The sequence below is a fragment of the Epinephelus lanceolatus genome, chromosome 24 (assembly GCF_041903045.1).
Source record: "Epinephelus lanceolatus isolate andai-2023 chromosome 24, ASM4190304v1, whole genome shotgun sequence".
Taxonomy (NCBI): Eukaryota; Metazoa; Chordata; class Actinopteri; order Perciformes; family Serranidae; genus Epinephelus; species Epinephelus lanceolatus.
In genome coordinates this window covers 22,413,389-22,435,815 of record NC_135757.1, presented here as the reverse complement: position 1 = coordinate 22,435,815, position 22,427 = coordinate 22,413,389, and the positions used below count along the sequence as shown (strand labels likewise).

Here is a 22,427-nt window from a genome sequence, read left to right as displayed (position 1 = left end):
GTTCTCAGGGAGCTTAATGCTGCTGTTATCTCATTATATATTTTTATTAATGGATAATTAACAATGTATTTAGGTGTAAGCAGCTTTTTACTGTTGTAGTCAAAGCTAATTTAAGCTTAGCTTAACTATAACCCTGCATTAGTATTTTATAGTCATGTTAGGTTTAGTATGTAATCTGCAGAGCGGTGCTGTTAATGTGGGAAGTGAAGTGAAATTTTTTTAATCAAGAATATAGTAGAATTAAAGCTTGAAGTAACACAAAAATACTCAAGTACCTCAAAGTTATCAGTACTTTAGTAAATGCACTTGGTTACTGTTACGCCCCACCCTTAGGCGGCCCTATGGGGCGAACAAAACTCCAACACTGACCCATAACAATCACATGAATTCCATGGGAATTATTAGAATTGAAACAGGCAAACAAAACAAAAATCCCTCAGTGAGAGGCAGCAGGACCTGCAGTACCCACACCAGAGCCTCTCTCCTCTGCTGCTGCCACAGGAGCTCTTAAGCACCTCCTCCATGCCAGGTGTGCTGCACCTCATTCGGTAATGCAGCACACCTGGGTAGATCTACAAGGAAGGGAAAAGGGACAGCAGCACAGTCACACTGTCAATCTCAAGTACTGAGGCAGTTAAAGGTTAATACATTATATAAAAACACTCCATAGTTCATTGACAAATGACATTTATTCATTGAAAGTGTAAGAGGAAATGAGTGCTACTTACCAAGGCTGTATGTTAAGATGAACACAACTAAACACCCAGATTAGTAGCACTGATAAAGTGTCACCTTTGGGTCAAATTTGGATCTAACAAGATCAAATCATAAAAAAAGGGCCAACTAAACTGATGTCACTGAGTTCAAAAATAAGCAACAGCTGCACAAGTAGCCAACAAACCAAAAAGGATCATACAAGTAGTTGCTGCCATACAGACAGCAACACAAAAGATCCAAACAAAAGTGAACTGCCACTACCACAACACAAAATGGACACCATTATGGTCTTCAACCACACACACACACGTTACTGTGATGGATGCAGGAAACCAGCAACACAAATGGACCTATTGAATTGGGAAGCCACACCCACCACTCCAAGATCCAATGATCTGTGGGGGGGTGACTACATCTCAAAACCACAAAACAAGGTCACAATGAATTTGCTACAAGAAATACCCAAAAGCAGTAACACACAAGTGACCACACCAAAAAGTGGACTGCAACAACCACAGAACAAAATGGTCACAATGTAGTCAACCACTACACAAATGTTGCCAACTTACACCTAAGCAGCAACCCACAAGTGACCCACCAAATGTGGAGTGCAGTGACCACCACCCTAACGGTCATAAACCACAACTTACTGCACACAAGTATTTATCACAGCTACACAAAACTGTGACCAAACAGAAACTAGTCATCTCAAGCAAAACAAAATCACAATCAAGTTGCTCTGTAAAGTGCCAAAAACTAGGAAACAAGTTGTTGGGGCACCCCAACCCTGACGTACCTAATCAGACAGCTAACCAACCTAGCTAGCTTTCAGTGGCCTGCCGAGCTCGAAGCAGCTTTAAACGCTGAACTCTAAGTTCGTCACAGAAGACTAAGAAGTAGCCAACTGTAACACCCTGAAGCGTGCCCCCACTCATGATTACCACCAAAAATGAAAAAAAAAAAAGGCAAAATAACAAATTGGCAAGATCTTACCTGCCCGGTGACTACCTAGTCAGGGTGCTCAAAACTAAAGTTTCAACTAAACAACCACAAAGAGTTTAATAGAAGAGCTGACCTCTACACATAAAGATGCCACGAGATACACACAGAAACTTACATTTCACCTTATGGATGTTCTCTCCCAGACGAGCCCCCATTTGTTACACCCCACCCTTAGACGGCCCTATGGGGCGAACAACCCAAAATACAACCCAAAATAATCACATGAACACCTTTAAAGCACTCAAATCCATGGGATTTTTTAGAATTAAAACAAAAAAGACAACAAAAACCCATGGTGAGAGGCAGCAGAACCAGCAGTCCCCACACCAGAGCCTCTCTTCTCTGCTGCTGGCACAGGAGCTCTTAAGCACCTCCTCCATGCCAGGTGTGCTGCACATCGTTAGGTAATGCAGCACACCTGGGCAGATCTACAAGGAGGGAAAAGGGACAGCAGCACAAAACACATACACAGCCGTAACAGTTACACTTCAATGCTGCTTTCAGCAGTACAAGTGACAAACAAAAGTTTCTCCCCATGACTCATCCTAGCTTACAGTTTAATATATTTTTCCCTTAGTTTTATATTTTGAAAATATGGTTGTAATATATTTTTTACAACGTGTATAATGAGATCCCTGGACATAAATGAATAGTATTAATGAAAGTATTCAATAAAATTGAATTTATATTTCTAAAAAATAAAATTAAACAAAATAAAATAGATTAAAAAAATATATATTTTGTGCTAGACTAAGGCGAAGGTGTGCACTTTTCTGGAAGCTTTTGTATCATTATTATTTCTATTATTATTTATTTAATAAATTCAACTTTATTGAAATTATTTATTACATGGAGTATATATGGTCCAAATTTTCATTCTAAAAGCTGTAGAAAATATATATTGATAATTTAAAATAATGTTAAAATAAATTAAATTTTATAACAAATGAATAAAATGTAGGAAAAAGTTAGAAACATAAGGAAAACAAAAACCTTTGTGGTTTGCAAAACAAATAATCTAATAGTTTTTGCTGAAATAATGTAAATATATGTATATGAATAAATGTAAATTAAGAATAATGAAAAATACAGGGAAAAGACAGACACAAAAGAAAAACCTTTGGGGGCTGCTAAACAATCTAATAGTTTTGTTGTTGTTTTTTGTGCAAATTTAAGTTTCGAGTTTAATTTTTTAATAACGAGGTACGTTTTAATTTGTTATCTTAAACAACATGTCATAATATATATAATATGTATATGTTTTGCGCAATAATTATTAAGTTAGTTATGACATTTCTGGAAACTTTGTACACGCCATTGCTAATTGACTACATTTCCCATGATGCACTGGACAGTAACACCCCGCGGAAGTTGAACAAACTAAAAAACTTGCCAAAAAGCAGCAGTTAGGGCAGCAGATTAAGGTAAGACACATAACAAGAAACAAAGACGACTGTAGGTGTGTTTTTAATGCTATTAGCATTGTTAGCTTTAACTTTGCGCAGCGTTTATTTGCGTTTAGCGCCGTTATGTACATGATGGTGTTATCTTGGATCCACGTGGTGTGTGTAGTGTGTATGTGTGTGTGAGTGATTACTTTCTGTGCATCCATGGTCAGTCAGCAGGCTGAGAGCAGAGGAGACACTTCTGACTGCTGTCCTGTCCTGAGCTGGGCTACGGCTAATTCCTGCTTCACACAAACACTAACACACAGGTGAGTGTTCAAACAGTTCATTTCACCAGCGGTTTATCTGCTAATGTTGCTGCAGAAGTTATACTGTTCATTAGACATGCTTTACTAACATAGACAGAGCTGAGGTTAGCCGAGGTATTGTAATAGATGCTTCAGGGTGCAGACAACACCATCCATCTTGTTAAACTGCAGAATAAGTGCATGTACAGTTTATTTCTGCACGTGCAGCCATGTTTATGATATATGCTGTAAGTGAACTGCTTGTACTAACTTATCTGACATCTTTTACACAACTAAACCAAAGTAAACTGAGTTTTAGTTGGTGCTGCAAATGCAGTTGAGTATAAAATAGCTTATAACACATTTTCTTTAAGGAGTGTTTTAAAAATCACATTGTTGGACTCATGCATTTGATTTGCTCTCTGACATGTGAGTCACATGAGCGGACTGATTTCAATCAAAGCCAGTGATTTTACTAATTGTGTAACATGTGCACCCAATGTGAGACACTTACCCCTTTGTACTGTGTCTGCTCCCAGACAGACGCATGCAGGTCTTTATTATAGTAAACTATGGAGTTTCCCAATCCTTAAATCAGTGCAGACCTCTGACCTGGGTACGTTTGAGTTGATAGGGGTTAAAGTATGGAAGACAGGAAAAGACACAACTATGAAAAAATAAATAAGTTGCAAGAATAAATAGATAAATGCTGAAGTAAGTAAATTAATGCAAAAATCAAGAAATAAATGCAGAGGTTAAGACCTCCTACCTCATGAACATACAGACCCAAAAACATAAATAGATAAATGTGGTTGTACAAAAATGTAGAAATAAATTTAAGATATTTATTTAATTATGCTCTGTTTGATGATCTACTGTTATTTATTTATGCATTTATTTTTTTTTTATTTCCATATTTATTCTTTCCCATTTATTTATTTCTGTACTTAGTTATACATTTATTTATACATTTATTACTGCATTTGTTTACACATCTATTGTCTGTTCCATATTTATGTATTTATTCCTGTATTTATTGACACATTTATTTATTTACTGCTGTATTTGTTTTGTTTATTTCTGTCTATATTTATTTTTTACATTTACATTTTTGTTAACAATTACATTTGTTTTTTTTACATTTATTTAGTTAAACATTGATTTATTTCCATATTTATTTATTTATTCCTGGATTTAGTTTCATATTTATTGATTTTTGTTTTCATATTAATGTATTCCTGGATTTATTTAAACATTAATTTATTTATTTCCATATTTAGACATTTATTTATTTATTTATTCCTGGATTTATTTTTACATTTATTTATTTCCTTTTTTTTTTTTTAATTCCTGGAGTTTCATATTTATTGATTAATTTTCCTATTTATTTATTCCTGTATTTTTACATTCATTTTAAGTCATTTTCCATCCATATAAAAGGTATTTCTGTGTGTTTGTACATAGAATTTTGTAATTGTAATGTTAAATGTTGGAATTGATTTTTCTTGAGCTACACTTTATAGTGAAGGTGAATATAGTGTTTTTGTTTTTGTTTTTTTCTTACTAGTTTAGAAAGTTAAGGACAACAAATATGTTCCAAAACCAGTCAAATAATTCAGTTTTTTTCTGACAGTGATTAGAAATATTGATCCAAATGTGTCATGAGGGACACTGGTGTCTGTTTAGTGGATTTACATTGTGTGACACTCTGAGATAAGGTCTTTCCAATGTGAAATCCTCTCAGATACAGTTACTTGTTCAGTCACAGACACTTTAGGTTGTCACAAAAGTCATCACAAATAAGAACACAGTCTTTGCATGGTTCTGTATATTTCTAAAATCATAATTTTCTGTCCCTTATGTGTGCAAATAAAATAAGAAAAACTTGTTTTACAGAACATTGGTTTGCTTCAGAAACAAATGTAACTCAGTCATTATGTTTGGGAAATAAAACCCCCACAGAGAGAGACGGCAGAGTAACTGCAGTGCCAAACTGAGGCTGAGGCGAGCAGTTTACTGTATATCAACCTTATAATGGCTTTGTTTTTCCATGCAAATGAGGCCCGGTTGGTGGTGATTTGGCCTTGCCTGGTGACCATGCCATTTAATTGTTGACTTGTGTTTGTGTTCTAGCTGATTGGATCCGTGTAAGTGTGGCATTACAAGATAATGTAAGACCCCAGGCCTGAGAAAAGGTCAGCACTTCCACACAGCTTAGGGAACTCCTTTCGTTATAGGTCAATCTCTGCATGCAATTAAATGGGCACTCTATGAATGGTTTAAGGCGAATTAAAAGTGCTGGCTGCTCTGCTGAGTATCCGAGAATGGTTTCATTTTAATACTACACACTGAGATTTCTTTTTGGGTCTTTGTCGTCTCTCAGGTACCATGGCAGAGAGGGTGCTGGTGGTCGGCAGTGGTGGACGGGAGCACGCGCTGGCCTGGAAACTGGCCCAGTCGCCGCAGATCCAGCAGGTCCTGGTGGCCCCGGGTAATGCAGGCACGGCCAACTGTGGGAAGATCAGCAACTCTGGTAAATACAGACACAAAGGCTCTTTAATTCAGTTTACTCCTGTCAAAAGTACATGTAAAATCTGGGCTAAATCTGGCATCCAGAAACATTATATTACACCTCAAAGTTCATTACGTGTCTGTTTACACAATGCAGTTATATGGTACAAGAAAAAAGACGACACTGAAACATTTAGGGCTGCAACTATCAGTTCTTGTCACTTTTAAATAACAGGTAGGTTTGGTATATTTTCAACCTGGATCCTACTTTACTATGTTTTTGTGTCTAAGTGACCAGTAATGAATGAGACTGCCACGTCCTGTGGCAGAGAAACAGGCTGAAATGTCACCACCCAGGGCGTGTTCACACCGTTTTTGCCACTGACAGGGTCAGACTGTTATTATAAGTGTCACACAACACTATTGAAGGGATACCTACAGAGATAGACCCTCTTGTAAAAGAGTAAGATCCTTTTTGTTTAACCAGAAACAGCCTCAAAATTGCTATAACCAAACCCATTTAAATACACAGTAATTTTATCATTGTAAAACACACTTTATTTGAAGTGCCATCTTGTTTTTTTTCCCACTGGGACAGTGACCACCAACTCTGGTTTGGTTGGAATAAACCCTTAATTCACCCAGTTAGATGTGAAAATATGCTGCCTCTATACATGCTAAAATTAATGTTTATTTAAATGGAGTCTGGTGGGTTTGGCTGAGGCAATTTCAGAGCTGTGTCTGATTAAACAAAAAGGATTTTACTCTTTAACAAAACCTTCTATCTGTGTAGGGATTCTTTTCATAATGTTGTCGGACATTTGGAATAACAATCTGAGCCTGTCAGTGGCAAAAACAAACACGTTTACTGGACATAAATTGCATGTGACATATGTGCAAACATACCCCGAGTGGTTACGCTGCAGCCTGTTTCACTGCCACTGGCTGCAGCCGGCTCAATACTGGACCAATTTGGGGGAAAAAAAAAAAAAATGTTGTTCCATTTCGTAGCTTAGACACACAACATGGAAAAATAGGATCCAGGTTGAAATCCTGGCTGTTAGATTACTAACTTTATACTCTCTAAGATTTTAGTTTTTAATCATTTTGTTATTTTAAACTCTGGACTAATACAATATAATCTTCTTTACACCACAAGTTCTCTCTGTAAAGAGGAGGGTTTGATTCTGTATTTCGTAATGACCATAACTACTGTGTCTATTTAGAGTTTTGATAAATGTAGTGCTAAATACATGCCACCCTTGTGTGAGGTGAAGAGAAGCACGTTCACATAACAACGCTCGTTAATTAATGCGCTGATTACATTAACAACTTAATTAGCTTAATGGGATGTATTAAATATGCCACAGTGATATTAGCATCACGCTGCTGAAGAGCGTAAATGAAACTTGAAACTTTCTCCATGCAGAGGTGTCGGTGAGTAACCACGCCATCTTGGCTCAGTTCTGTAAGGATCATCATGTCGGGCTGGTTGTGGTCGGACCTGAAGTGCCTCTGGCGGCAGGTAAGTTTGCTCCATCGTATTTACTGGTGTCCTTTCTCCATAGACTCTTTCACTCAAAGGGTGACTTAGGTATTTTTCAACCTGGATCCTCTTGTCCGACGTTTTTGTGTCTTTTGACAACTTTCAGAGTTCTTGTTCTGGCTTCAGGGGGCGTTCGTGTGGATTTAAATAGGCGGGAACTCATTTTTTCTAATTAATCTGACAACACATGAATGCAGGGTAAAACCTTAATTCTCCTAGTTAGATGTGAAAATATGCTGACTGCATACACGCTAAAATTATTATTTGATTATTATCTGAATGGAGTCTGGTGGGTTTCAGCAATGGCGATTTTGGGGCTGTTTTTAGTTAAACAAATAGGATCTTACTCTTACCTAGAAAAGTTAGGGTCAGGGATCCTGTAGGGATCCTCTCCACAATGTTGTCAGACACTTAGAAAAACAATTTGCCTGTCAGTGGTCAAAACAAGCACTCTTAAGCACTATTTATACTTCAGCGTTGAATCGTCGCCATACCTACAGTACAGAATCTACGGTGTAATCTACAGTGTAACCTACACTGTAGCCTGACGTGCACCTCCCCAGAAATGTAACTACACGTCGCAATGACACAGACCTCCTTTCTATTTTTTAGGGATGTCCCGATCACATTTTTTTTGCATCCGATCCAATACTGAGTCCTTTATTTTGAAACCAAGTCTGATACAGAGTCCGATCTGATACTTTGCAAAGCATTAAGAAAGAAAGAAAAAAAAGAATGCATCCAAGTTGTCCCATAGGGTTTGTTTTTATTTAAATAGTATCCAAAAAGCTTATCGGTGGTTCAGCAGCACAAAATGTAAACAAATTGTTGCTGTAGGCCTGTGGTAGGTGAGGTTCCGCCATTAGGTGTGGCTGTGTTGCTCGGAATAAAGAGAGAAGCGGTGGCCGCTGAACCTGTTGTCTTGACTCACGTCCGTTTATTGCTCATTAGCTGCACTCAGTTAGGCAAACCCAGGATGCTCGGTTACAATACACTGGAAAGCGGAGGCAACAATGAACAACATAGATGAAAAACATTTTTGTTGTTTTGATGCCTCCGATTTTTTATTACTTATTCCGATTTTGTAAAAATAATGTGATCTGTGCAGATACTCCTCAGATCGGGACATCCCTACTATTTTTGTAAGCTGAAACCATTTCCCTCAGTGGAAACAAAGCTTTCATTTACTTTTATTTCACATATAAGAAACAATAAATTGTGTAGACAATAAAGCCTCCACAGAAATAGCATTTAAAGTCTATGAGAAGAAGAAATCTCTGCTAGCCACTAGGCTAACCTCTACAATGTAAAATGCCATAGGCTTGTGCTAATAAAGGTAGTATGCTATGTTTGGAAAACGTGTTTAGTATAAGACAGTTGTTTTGTTGGTGAATTTTGTGAGTTGTAATGGAGCTGAATTTTGTAGCTTTACCTTTGTTAAATGTTGCTGTTGTCCCTGGCTTCATATGAGAAGAGGAAAAGTCCGTTAGCTGCTAGGCTAATTTATACAATGTAAAATGCCATAGACTTGTGCTAAAAACATTAGCATGTTGTATTTGTGAGGAAAATGTGTCCAGCAAAAGACAAGTGCTTTGTCAGTGAATGCTGCGAGTTATAGTGAAGCTGATTTGTGTACTTGTGTTTGAAATGGTTACTATTAAGCCATGTTTAATGTGTGTTTTGGGTGTGTTTTGAATCAACTAAACTTTACAGCACTTCACAGAAACCTCCGCCGCCGACTAGTGTTTTGTAGGTGTGACTGCAGAGTGACACAGACACACCACCGCACAAGTATAAATGCTCACAGCGGCGTAGGCTACATGCATAGAGCTGACGCACAAGTCAGAGATCCAGGCTGAAAAACACCAAACTTACCCTTTAACTTCAACATCTCTTCCAGGTATTGTCGATGACCTGACGGCTGCAGGAGTGCCCTGTTTTGGCCCCTCTGCCAAAGCAGCTCAGTTGGAGGCCAGCAAAAGCTTTTCTAAGGCCTTCATGGAGCGTCACGGCATCCCCACAGCCCGCTATGGCTCCTTCACCGACCCCCAGGAGGCCTGCAACTACATCCGCACGTCAGTACAGTAAAAAGACACAAAGTTTGGATCTCTGCAAGTGTGTTTTGTGCACAGATTTATCGAAAACAATCAGCTAATTAATAAACTGAGTAATTGGCAGAAGTAAAAAAGTTGCTAAATGCATCTGTCTGACTGTTTATGGTCAAACAATAACATCATTTTTTTATCAGTTTTGATTTCTAGCAGCAAAGTTTTGTTTTCAGAGCCATTAAACACAAAATTTGCACGGTAATAGAAAATGATATCTCCACTGAAGTTCTGTTTCTCAGATGGTTTCATGAGTTAATGATCTAAGATGTGATGATTGCCTTTCACATGAGAGCACCCTCAAACAGAGTTTTATAGACAGAGAAAAAAAAAAGCTTTATACTCAGCGAAAGTCATTTCTTTGGTCATATAAACCATCGTGGGCAGAACAACAGCTGCCATATTCTGACAGCCTTCATCTATATGGATCCCAAATTCACATTCCCAGACAACATCGTGCACTGCAAATGTTAAATGATCCACACACACACACAGAAAAAAAAACATTTCATGGTCTATATCCGCGACGCAGCATCTGTTCCAGATGTGTTTTCTGTGAGAAGATGTTGATTCTTACTGCGCATTACTGAGTTGATGTCATTGTTTCGGGGGTCTCAAGGGCCGCCTTTCCAGCGCTGGTGGTGAAGGCCAGCGGGCTGGCAGCAGGGAAGGGAGTCATTGTGGCTAGAGACCAGGACGAGGCCTGTCAGGCTGTGATGGACATCATGAAGGTACGAGACATTTCTCTGTGTGGTCACTCATTCATCAACACTGAGTGGAAAGAGAAGAAAATGCAACATTTAGCTGAATGTTAAATGTAAAATGAGTGTAGCTGAGCCCACCTTCTCTATCAGTCAGTCACACATTGAGATCTGGCAGCTGACCACAGATCAGTCCCACTACAACAGCACTGGATTAAATGCAGTGGACAGAGGAAATTGTATTTAACTTTCCCCACCATTTGTCGGCTGCAGTTTATATATGATAATGTAGAGAATGTTCTTTTCTAGACAGTAATTAATTGCTATACAAGTTGATGCATATATTGTTTGTGTGAATCTTCTTCTTGCAAGGTAATTATGTCCTCCAGTTTCCACAGTTTTCCCATGTTGAAAAGTAAATCTGTTTGAACACTGTGCTACAGGACCGAGCCTTTGGAGCTGCAGGGGACACTGTGGTGGTTGAAGAGCTCCTTGAGGGAGAGGAAGTGTCTGTGAGTTGAACATTTTTAGTGAAATCTATAGAAAACCTTCAGAAAACATTCAAACTTGATTACAATCTAATCTGTAAGGATAAACGTGGTCTGAAAAAATGTAAGCCATTTTAAATTGTTAAATCACATTTTTCAATGACTGAAATCGAAATGTGTGGTACTTGCCACATTATCCTACAAAACGGGTAGCAACATTTAAACGGCTAGGCGACTCATGGTGCACGACCCAAGTAGTTACATTTACTATTGATAGAAATATTGAACTTACCACAAATCAGCACCCTACAGCCATTAACGCTATGTTGTAATAGACAAGCATGTTTAAGTGAATTCTGTGCATGTTTGAAGACACTACAGCAGCACAAATGTTAGTCAGCACCATTAGCCAGTGTTTTGACGATGTGCTGTAACATTATCATTACTCAGGGATTTGCAGCCTTAAGAACTACAGGTCCTTGGAGGTTCATTTTTATAAATGCTTAAACAATCACCAACAATCCCCAAAACCATCAGACTCCATTTAAATAAACTGTAGCGGTTTAACGGAGTTAAATACCCTTTAACTCTGGATTTTGAAGTAAATTTGACATGCAGAAAGCCACACGGCAACTCCTAAGTATGGATGTGTGCTTGTTTCCCCCCCATCAGCATATACAAACTGTATCTGTACCTGGGAGATGTGAATTAGCCCAAAGTTGACAGGATGTTTATCCCGCTTCATCTTGTCTTGTAGTGTCTTTGCTTCACTGATGGCTGCACAGTGTCCCCGATGCCTCCAGCACAGGATCACAAACGGCTGGAGGACGGCGACCTGGGGCCAAACACCGGCGGTATGGGGGCCTACTGCCCTACCCCTCAGGTACACACCTCCTCTTCCTCTCAGCCTGGTTCTCTGCAAAGTTTTGTCACGTTCTTTCTAAGCCATCTTTAATGCTGCTTTCTGTTTATCCCGTGCAGGTGAGCCAGGAGCTGCTGCAGCAGATCAGAGAGACGGTCCTTCAGAAGACTGTGGACGGGATGAAGGAGGAGGGCACTCCGTATGTGGGTAAGTCCTCCTTTTTCTCTCTGGAGTCCAGAGAGCTTGCTGCATCTGTTTTTATGTTTGCTGAGTTTCTAGTGATCAATGAAACATGGCCTACATCTTATGGAATATTTTCTTTGTTCCTGTGTTCCAGGTGTGCTGTACGCAGGGCTGATGTTGACCAAGCAGGGGCCAAAAGTCCTCGAGTTCAACTGTCGCTTTGGAGACCCAGAGTGTCAGGTGGGTTTCTTTGACTCCAGTCACCCGTCACTGCATCCTCTCATAAGATAAACATCAAATATCCGCTGTCGCCGTCTCAGGTGCTGCTGCCTCTCCTGAAGAGCGACCTATATGAAGTGATCTTGAACACACTGGACGTCAAACTGGTCTCCAACGCCCCCGTGTGGCACCAGGACAGCTCTGCAGTCACTGTGGTCATGGCCAGCGCTGGTTACCCCGGCTCCTACAAGAAAGGAGTAGAGATCACAGGTATGCATGACTCTGTAGCGCAGCAGGGGAGGGGGTTTATTCAGTCTGCCAGTTCAGATTACACATTACAAATTAAATCCTTTTTTTCTGCTTGTCAGGGCAAAAGTAGAGGCAGAATTGGAATCTATAAATGCAATTTCCCTGCAGTTTATTTAATTAATTATCTTACATGTAAAATATCTATTTTAACAGTGTTTTGTCTAAAAATGGCCTTTATGTTTTCTCAAATTTATATCTTTAGGTTGTTTTTTGTTTTGTCAAACAAGCAGTCAAAAATCTAAAGATTCAGTTTATTATCATGGAAAACAAAAAAAAGCAGCAAATATCCACACCTTTAGAAGCTGAAAACAGGGAGTGTTTGACATTTTTATAAGTTGTTATAATCAGAAAAAGTCTTAGATGCACTTTAAAAAATGGTAAAGGTCCAGTGTGTAGGACTTAGTGGGATATATTGGCAGAAATTGAAGATAATATAATAAGTATGTTTTCTTTAGTGTATAAAATAAGAATCGTTGTGTTTTCGTTACCTTAGAATGATCCCCATCTACATAGAGAATAGGTCCTCGTCTTCAGAGTCCACAATGTTGCACCGCCATGTTTCTACAGTAGCCCAGAACAGACAAACTAAACAATGGCTCTAGAAAGGGCCAGTCACGTTTTGCGTCTGCCAACGTAGTTAGCAGCCCCTCCGCAGAGAGCAAAACAGCATTGCTCAAACACTGATTTTAATATCAAACTGCTCTATTATTATTTCTTAAGGTTTAAGAATTCTAAACTGGAGGTCACACGTGGTACATGGGAAACGTTCTTGCTGGTTGAAATCTTCGGTCCTCACCACTAGATGCTGCTTAATCCTGTGAATCCTACACGCTGTTCCGTAACACTTAGCCATGGTACACTTGGTTGAGTTTTTTTTTTTCTTCACGTAAAACAACAAAGTTGTTCCAAAATGAGAAGAGGCAACACTATAGACACATAACTGACGAGCAGTTGCGCGAGATTATATATTTAATCAGTTTATTTGTTGGCCAACAAACTGGCAAACTGTGCTCTCCGTGCTGTTACTAATTCCCTCTTTGCTTTTTGTCACTGGCTTCTTCCAGTCTGTCACCGGGGAAGCTTTTGGAGTATGTAAGTCCACAGTTTGCAGGGTTGTGCATTCATTGTGAAGTTTTCCAGAGTGGAAACAAGATGTGTGCTCCAAACAGTTTTTTCCTCCATTGCTGTCTTCTCCAAACTGTGTGAAATCATAGATGAACTTGTGCACATTCAAGCCCCTGCTGGACATGAGGATCTGGTTGTGAACAGAAAGAACAACCATTCTTAAATGTACTTTGTAGAAATTGTTTCCTCTTCACATATCCAGTATCAAGTAGTGATGGCCAAATGAAGCGCCGTGAAGCATTTTCTTTATTTTCTGAGCCCACTAGATGGCACTTTTTGTTCATCAAAAGGTTAAAAGCACACTGAATTGCCATTCTTTGAGCCTCTCTCTTTAAGCCATGAGTGCCATCTAGTGGGCTCAGAAGAAATTGCTTCATGAGGCTTCATTTGGCCATCACTAGTATCAAGTAGTGTGAGCTTATCTTCCCCAGTCCAGTCTGGTCTTCTTTTCCTTTAGTTTTCAGACATTATGAGCTGTTTTAACATTACAAGACAAAAAAAATCTTGGGTCTCAGCTGCGTCACCTTTAGGGATGCACGATAATACTGGCATGTCATCATTATCGGCTGATAGTGGCTTTAGAATGAACTATTAGAATCGGCCAACATGGTTTTTCTCAATTTGCACAATGAATAAATATTACATACATTGAAAAGTATTGTATTTCATGTGTCCATCTATTGGTGGGCCATTATGATAAGAGTATGCATGTATAATATGATGTTAATTCCACTACAGAAGAGACTTGATGATCCTAAAATTAGGGGGGGGAACAAGTGGATATATTGGTATTGGTATCGGTTATTGGTCAAATTAGTTGTTACATATCAGCATTTGTTTTTTGTTTTTTTTAATTTTAATTTGCACAGTAAAAAAGAAAACAAGCAAACAAAACCGACAGAATACAGTAAGCAGATTGTGCAGGTGAGATTTAAAAAACCCCGAGAGGCTTATAGAGGGAATCTCACCATATCAGCATTAAGAACATATATTAATAAGTCCATAGCAAAAAACAGACAAACAAATATAAAAACATGGAATCAAAAAGCAAAGACAACAACAAACAGAAAAAGCAAAAAAAGAGGCAGGGGGCAGGTGGGGATTCACATGAACGTAGAAATGATGAATTTCGCTTATTATTGCTCCTTTAACTAAGGAAACTGAATACTTAAAGTGAAGTCTGTGTTCCCCCTCAGGTTTGTCCCAGGTTCAGGACTCAGGGCTGCAGGTTTTCCATGCCGGCACCGCTCTGAAGGACGGAGGTGTGGTCTCCAGCGGTGGGCGTGTCCTGACCATCACTGCGGTCAGGCCCTCCCTGGAGGCGGCCCTGCAGGCGGCCAATCAGGGCGTGGCGGCCGTAGGCTTTCCTGGTGCCGTGTACCGCCGCGACATCGGCCACCGGGCCATCGCCCACCTGAAGCAACACAGGTGTGTGTGAACGTGGTACAGGCTGCATACCTAAACATTCCCTTTCTGCTTTGTGTTTGTACAGACATGATTCATGATTAATAAACTTCACTTCAGATGTACCCGTGTCCATGTATTTCTTGAAAGTCCACAGCCAGCCTCCTCCTCCACAACTCATTGTAGCTTTAGCTGCAGACAGGGACTGGAAATAACAGCTCATCAGCTGAGTGAGTGTTATTTCACTGTGTCTCTGACAGAGGTCTGACCTATAAGGACAGTGGAGTGGACATTGCTGCCGGTAACAAGCTGGTGGACATGATCAAGCCTCTGGCCAAGGCAACATCCCGCCCTGGTAACAACTCTCATGAGCAAAAACTAAGCAAAAAAAACCTGTAGTACATCCAAACAATGATTAAACGCTTGTAACTTTACAGCTTGTTTGATTATTTTAAGCAGTTGAGTGAAACCGTTTTCTCATTAGGGAACAAACTTGCTTGCTGAGATAAATTCAGCAGCTTTAATACAAACAGTCAAATTAAAAAGGACAGATAAAGATGTAATTGGGTGTTTATTTTTTCATCAGGGTGTAACGCAGAACTGGGAGGCTTTGCTGGGCTGTTTGACCTGAAGGCAGCAGGTTTTGTCGACCCAATCCTGGTGTCAGGGACAGACGGAGTGGGGACCAAACTCAAGGTGGGATTTCACTTCCTTCGTTCCCTTTTTTGAAGGAGAATGTGGCAGCCGATGTCCATCAGTCTTGAGAGTCAAATAAAAGTACTAAAACCTTGGTAGATGCTGAGAAATAACCATTCAAAACTAGATCCAATTTGGCTCCGAAGTAACAGAGCAGCAGGGGAGATGTGCTTATCTGTAGACGGATTCAAAGGCTTCTGAAAACCTCTGAACAGAAATACAAATTTCATTAATTTAAAGTGTGAAGGATCCAAGATTATTTCATGGACTCTTAGAAGCGGGTTCAGCTCATTGATTTTTTTATTTAAGTGACCAAACCTGAATTTTAAATCTCCAGTAAAATGTCACTTAGATGAATTCTTCTGTTGTATACTATTAATGCATTTTACACAAGCTTACACAGCTTTAAAGGGATAGTTTGGATTTTTATAAGTGGGGTTGTATGAGGCACTTATCTACAGTCAGTGTATTACCAACAGTGGACGTCAGTCGGCACACCCTCAGTTTGGAGAAACAAGCAGGCGTCCGACATGGAAGCAAAGCAAAATACTGCTGTGGACAGGGGCCAGCAGCATGACGGATTTAAGCAGCCTAAAAAATCTATAACAGTTAAAGTGTATGTTTTATGTAGAATATTTTCACTGCTTTACTTTGCAACGGACAGCCCGTTCTGATGGAGAAGCCACTTATTTCCCCATTTACCAGACTCCATTTACAAAAAACAGTCATTTTAGCTCGCTGAACACGGAAGCTGCTAGTCTGCCTCTACCTCAGTCAGTTACGGACTTTTCCGCTGTCACTTTTGGCCTCACCGAGTCATACCACACACATTTGCTCACCAAGCTACGCCAGAGATGGACCTTCTCTGGGGTAGGCCCAAAAGCCGGGCTGCCCACTCTCAAGCGTGTAGCATTGATGTCTCGCTGACCACAGACAACCCCCGACGACTGCGTTTCTCCTCCTCAAACCAGTTGTGTGTTGCGAGACTCTCCTCCCCTCTGTCTGCAGGAGAGAGAAAGGCGTCTTTAAAAGTCTCTGTGTTCAGCTCTTACTACTTTTGTATCGTCTAACTGAATCTCTGTGGTTTGGAGTTTAGTTTCTCTCCTGCGTCCTGTTTTTACTTTAGATATCTGCTTTATTTTACTGTTTCCTTTGATTAAAAACACTTTATATCATCAGATCGCCCAGGCGTGCGGCCAGCATGGCGGCCTGGGTCAGGACCTGGTGGCCATGTGCGTAAACGATGTGCTGGCTCAAGGCGCTGAGCCACTCTTCTTCCTTGACTACTTCTCCTGCGGCAGCCTGGACGTGGACGTCGCCGCCTCGGTGGTCGGCGGCATCGCTAAGGCCTGCGAGATGGCCGGCTGCGCTCTGCTGGGTGAGAGAGGATCCATCCTGTTTAAGCATGATAAAAAGTCTGTTTATTCATATTTTGGTGTCTCTGTCCTCCAAAATAACTACTTTGGAGGTAGAGATGAGTGTAGTGTATCTTGACTTCTCTCTATCTCGATCTTTTTGCATCCAGGTGGTGAGACAGCAGAGATGCCGGGCGTCTATGCTCCAGGAGAGTACGACCTGGCTGGGTTCTGTGTTGGGGCAGTGGAGCGTGGAGCCCTGCTGCCCAGGATGGGGGACATCGCCGAGGGGGACCTGTTGATAGGACTGGCCTCCTCTGGGGTCCACAGCAACGGCTTCAGCCTGGTCCGCAAAGTGCTGGAGAGGGCCAACCTCAGCTACAGCTCCCCTGCTCCTTTTGGGAAGCCGGGACAGACAGTCGGTAAGTCGCTTTCAGGTCACACAGGTGGGCTCTTAATGTATTTGTTTGAGGTACCACATTTAGGTGTTTTGCTCTTAGTTCACCTGGATAAGTCAGGCTCAGAGCCAAATAAATAAACATACAAATTATAACCTGTTGCATTTATTTACTGGTAATGAATAATGCTTGTAGAACTACTGTATAAAGCAGTATTAATTTGGTCATAGGCACGAGGCCATAGCACAAAGTGGCCGTCATCTTTGGCATTGGGACATTTGGGCATTTTGCAATATATTCTGATATTTTACAGACCAAACGACTGGTTAAAAAAAATATTCAGCAGATTATTCGATAATGAAAATAAATGTATCTGCAGCCCTAAAATATGTCAGCATAACTTTAGCCTTTGCTGCTCACTGTTTGACTGCAACTCTGCTTCCAGGCGAGGTTCTGCTGACACCAACAAAGATCTACAGTCGTCTGCTGCTGCCAGTTCTCCACAGCGGCGCTGTCAAAGCCTACGCTCACATCACAGGGGGTGGGCTTCTGGAGAACATCCCTCGGGTGCTGCCCCAGGAGCTTGCAGTCGATTTAGGTGAGATGAAAGCACACGCGGACACCTCATCTTCAAATGAAGCATGTGAAGTGTTGACGTCAGCACTCTGGGTTGGTTTTTTTTTTTTTTTTTTTATGATCACCTCGCGTGTGAGCGGAAAAAGAGGAATGAGTGTTTCCTGTATAAACATATTTATATGAGATGACCCCTGTGCACACTTAAGTCAATGCAAATGTGAACATGAATAAACAGCCTTGTCTTCATATTCAGTACAGTTGTAGTCGTCCTGGGATCATTTTCCTCTCTTAAAAATGCAGAGGTCGCTGTGTGTCTCTCATTAATATTTACACTTGCTGTTTACACATGACTCAGATGCCTCTCGCTGGAGCATCCCCCCCGTGTTCTCCTGGCTGCACAGGGAGGGGGGTCTGAGCGAGGAGGAGATGTCTCGCACCTTCAACTGTGGCCTGGGGGCAGTGCTGGTGGTTGCGCCCCCGGATGCTCAGAGGGTCCTACGCCAGCTTCAAGCACACGAAGAGGCCTGGATCGTGGGCTCACTGGCGCACAAGCAACAGGGTGAGAAACTAAAACAGATACCTTAATGAAATTCACCACAGCAGGGTGGTGTTGTTATTATTTATAGACTGGAAATAAAATAGTGAAATGATGTTTCTGCAGGGGCAGAACCTGTGGTGGTCCGCAACCTGAAACACAGCCTGCTGAACACAGGATCTGCTTCCAGTGGAGAGCTGGGTGTCGAGCAGAATGGTGGTTGCCGTGGTGACAGCAGCACACCACGCAAGAGGACCAGAGTGGGTGTTCTTATCTCTGGCACAGGTGTGTTCTTTTATTGATCTTGAAATAAAGATTGGCGGCCTGTTCAGAACGAGCTGACTGTTCAGCCTGTTGCATCGCTGCCTTTCTTAAGAACCGCTCATGCAAACTACTTTACGCTCGACACTGCACTTCCTTGAGTCCTGAGCGAGAAATCTTGGCCCAGAACAGCTATAGATTCATTACGATGTTTGATATGAAATATATTTAATTATGTTGCTATTGTAACTCACTGTGACCTGAAATAATGTACAAAAGCCCCCAAAACACCCTAAAGTATGCAACTCAGTTGTTATTGTAGTAAAATGTGTTGAAAGGAAGACAGACTGACCAACACCATCCATAAAACCGTCAGAAATGCTGCATACACCTGACAGACTAAATTGGGGGCAGATTTAATGCAGTCTGCGAGGCCAGAGTAAGAACGTGAGCATAACACTTCACATGAAGTGAACAGCAACACCAATGTTATAGAAGCATTGTCTGTTCTATTCTTGTGCTACATTTTGCAGGAGGTCTGCAATGTTTGCTCCTGTGTAACTTTCATATACTGCTCTAGTTTAGAGAACGTGAGACATAGTGTTCCTAGAGCATCTTACTCTCATGACACTGCTTGCAAATCTCATGTGTCACATCCAAGTCCTTTTCTTTTGTGTTATTAAATCCAAAATAAGTCCAGATGTTTGTTTTGATGAACTTCCTGCCAAATGCTGCTGACTGAGACCTCTGTTGACCTCACCAGGAGAAAAAAACATCAGCACCATCTAGTGGACCCAAAAAGCAATTGATTTTATTATTCTATCACCAACAGTTGTTGCCCCACCATGTACAAACGTTTAGTCAATGTTAATACATTGTGCTAATCAGGGCTGTGCACAGACATTTTGTGAGCCAGGTGTTGAAGTGCACTTTTGCACATGGAATTTTTTTTTTTTGTTCCTTGCAAAGTGCTCCCCGCCAGGTTTCTATGTGTCTGCCGGCACCAGAAGAGCTCTTAATGCCGAAATACATACAGTGCATTTGTGAGAGAGGTGTGTTTTCTCTGCCTTAGGCTTTCTGCGTAGGTCCAAGAAAAGGTAAGGGGCCCCAGAACATTGCCATACCGCTAACTAGAAAAGCACTCAGAGAGTGCAGACCTCTGCCAAGTAGGTGATATTCCCTCCCCCTCTGCATCAGATTTTGCAGCCTGTATCACAATTAGGTTATTTGCGTCACTATCATTATTAGGTTATATATGCCTTCACCATGGAGACACTGTAGTGTATTTATTTCGTTTTTATTTTGTACCAACACAGAATATAATGGGGTTTTTTGTATTTTTCACTTTCTTTTTTTCCAACACAGAACATTAATTTCAACTTTAGAATTACAATATTTAGCAAGTAGAACAAGACGTGCTTTCCGGCCACCAGATGGCGCTATTTTCACCGTCTTTAGAAATTGGAATTTCTGCTGAGGCTGTCAGATGATAGACTTTTTTATTATTTTATCCACTTTGCTTCAACCAATCACCACCAAAATTTTATCATCTGTTCCTTGTCCCATTATCCACCTTTCTTGAAAATTTCATCAAAATCCATCATTCATAACTTTTTCAGTTATGTTGCAGACAGACAAACAGACAAACAGACCAACGCCGGCAAAAGCATAACCTCCTTGGTGGAGGTAAATATAATACTGCAAATGGAAATAAAGTTGTCTTCGACTAAAGTGGTCTTGATTGTTTGTCTCAGGCACCAACCTGCAGGCACTGATAGAGCAGGCCAAGCGTCCATACAGCTCTGCAGAGATTGTGGTGGTCATCTCAAACAGACCTGGAGTTCAGGGCCTGAAGAGAGCATCGTTGGCTGGGATCCAAACACGGGTAAAGAAATATAAATAATGAGTTTATTGGTACAAAGCTCTCAAAACAATTGTGACAGAGTGTTAGACAAAATAAAAGTAGCCAGGCTCAATGCAGTCCACTTTAGAAGATGTGATATCATATTTTTTCCTTCGCCTACATTCTGTTGATGCGGTTGTTTGTGTTTCTGATGGCAACTTAGGTAGTGGACCACAAACTGTATGGGAGCCGAGCGGAGTTCGATGGCACCATTGATCGTGTGTTGGAAGAATTTGGGGTGGAGCTGGTGTGTCTGGCCGGATTCATGAGGATCCTCACGGGAACGTTCGTCAAGAAATGGAATGGTGTGACAGTAAATTCCTTACATTTGCACATAATTATGATAATGTGTCAGGTCACATGGGGGTCTTTTTCACTGCGTGTCTGTTACAGGAAAGCTGCTGAACATCCATCCATCCCTGCTGCCCTCATTCAAGGGGGTGAATGCCCAGAAGCAGGCTCTCCAGGCTGGGGTGCGGGTCAGTGGCTGCACAGTCCACTTTGTAGCAGTAAGTACGACATACTGTGGAATCAGCAGACATCAAACCAAGAGGCTTTTACCTGAGCTAGTCATACAGCTATTGTTTTCCTCATCTGTGTTTAGGAAGAGGTGGATGCAGGAGCCATTATCGTGCAGGAGGCAGTGCCCGTGCTGGGCAGCGACACAGAGGAGAGTCTGTCCGACAGAATCAGGGAGGCCGAGCACCGAGCCTTCCCAGCCGCTCTGGAGCTGGTGGCCAGCGGCACGGTCAGGCTCGGAGAGGACGGACACATTATGTGGAAGTCCAATGCACAGAGTTAGAGAGCTGTACATTACTGCCAGCCATTTCAGGAATACTTCACCCCCTAAATGATTATTGGTATATCAGTTATTCACCTTGTGTTAGGTTGAAACTGCAAAGAAATCATGGTTTTTCTCTCATATCTCCATGGTGAACGAAGAATCCAAAAACAGAGAAAATTCTTGAACTGAAGTCATAGGAGTCCATGTTTAACAACAGCTTGGATTATACTGCACAAGTTGTGAGTTTGTAAAGAGATATTTTGATGTAGCTCTCACTTGTTCAGTGTGGACACCTCTAACTTCAATTCATCAAGAATTTTCTCCGTTTTTGGATTCTTTGTTTACTGTGGAGGCTTGCGAGAAAAACAAAGTGTTCGTCACTAATTCAACATAACACTGGGTAAGTAATTGAAATAGAAGTGGTCATTTAGAGGGTTTAAGTATTCCTTTAACAACAGTTTAGTTTTATCACATGAAACTGGTCTTATTAACACAAGAATTACACTAACAAGGCATCAACTTAGGTCAAAATATTAACTTTTTACTGTTCCAATGTCCCAAACATTCCTTTTTCAGACTGTCATGCCCAGTTGAGTTCATGGGATGCTTAAAGCTTGCAAACATACTTAGATTTATTAGCAGCATTTCAACTTATTGTGAGTAAAGAAGCATCATACTTGAAGAAGAATTACATTCCAATTGTTTTTTTTTTCTTGAGAAATGCGAGGATCACACTGGAATTTAAAAAAAAGGGTACTGTCCCAGTGGAGTATAATTATGAATATTTGAATGTCTGTGTAGCTGAAACTGTGAGTATATAATTAAACCTGCCTGGGTGGATGCAAGGAGTCAATTTATGTGGTCTTTTTTTGTCTTTACAGGCTTACCAGTGCATCGGACAAAACATTCAAAGTCAAAGCAAACTGAAAAAAATGCAGTGTATATTATTTTCTTTAAAAGCATGACATTGGACTGGTATTGAGTAGTGATGGCCAAATGAAGCCTCATGAAGCATTTTCTTTATTTTCTGAGCCCACTAGATGGCACTCATGGC

General features: G+C 40.8%; 1 protein-coding gene across 2 annotated transcripts; it reads left to right on the top strand.

Annotated features, from left to right (window-relative positions):
* The first annotated feature begins 3,006 nt into the window (after positions 1 to 3,006).
* gart (phosphoribosylglycinamide formyltransferase) lies at positions 3,007 to 22,226 on the top strand. Of its 2 annotated transcripts, none has more exons than XM_033616283.2 (23): positions 3,007 to 3,143; positions 3,338 to 3,433; positions 5,796 to 5,945; positions 7,353 to 7,448; positions 9,370 to 9,544; positions 10,194 to 10,305; positions 10,719 to 10,787; positions 11,521 to 11,646; positions 11,745 to 11,832; positions 11,963 to 12,048; positions 12,129 to 12,297; positions 14,658 to 14,889; positions 15,126 to 15,220; positions 15,452 to 15,561; positions 16,741 to 16,939; positions 17,087 to 17,338; positions 17,760 to 17,912; positions 18,246 to 18,449; positions 18,552 to 18,710; positions 20,441 to 20,571; positions 20,753 to 20,894; positions 20,983 to 21,098; positions 21,194 to 22,226. In XM_033616283.2, exons 3-23 carry the CDS (start codon positions 5,801 to 5,803, stop codon positions 21,389 to 21,391), a joined length of 3,057 nt encoding a protein of 1,018 aa, XP_033472174.2. In that variant the 5' UTR covers positions 3,007 to 3,143; positions 3,338 to 3,433; positions 5,796 to 5,800; the 3' UTR covers positions 21,392 to 22,226. The 2 variants fall into 2 exon arrangements, with proteins under 2 accessions (XP_033472174.2, XP_033472175.2); XM_033616284.2 differs by lacking the exon at positions 3,007 to 3,143 and adding an exon at positions 3,155 to 3,178.
* Positions 22,227 to 22,427: the final 201 nt, after the last annotated feature.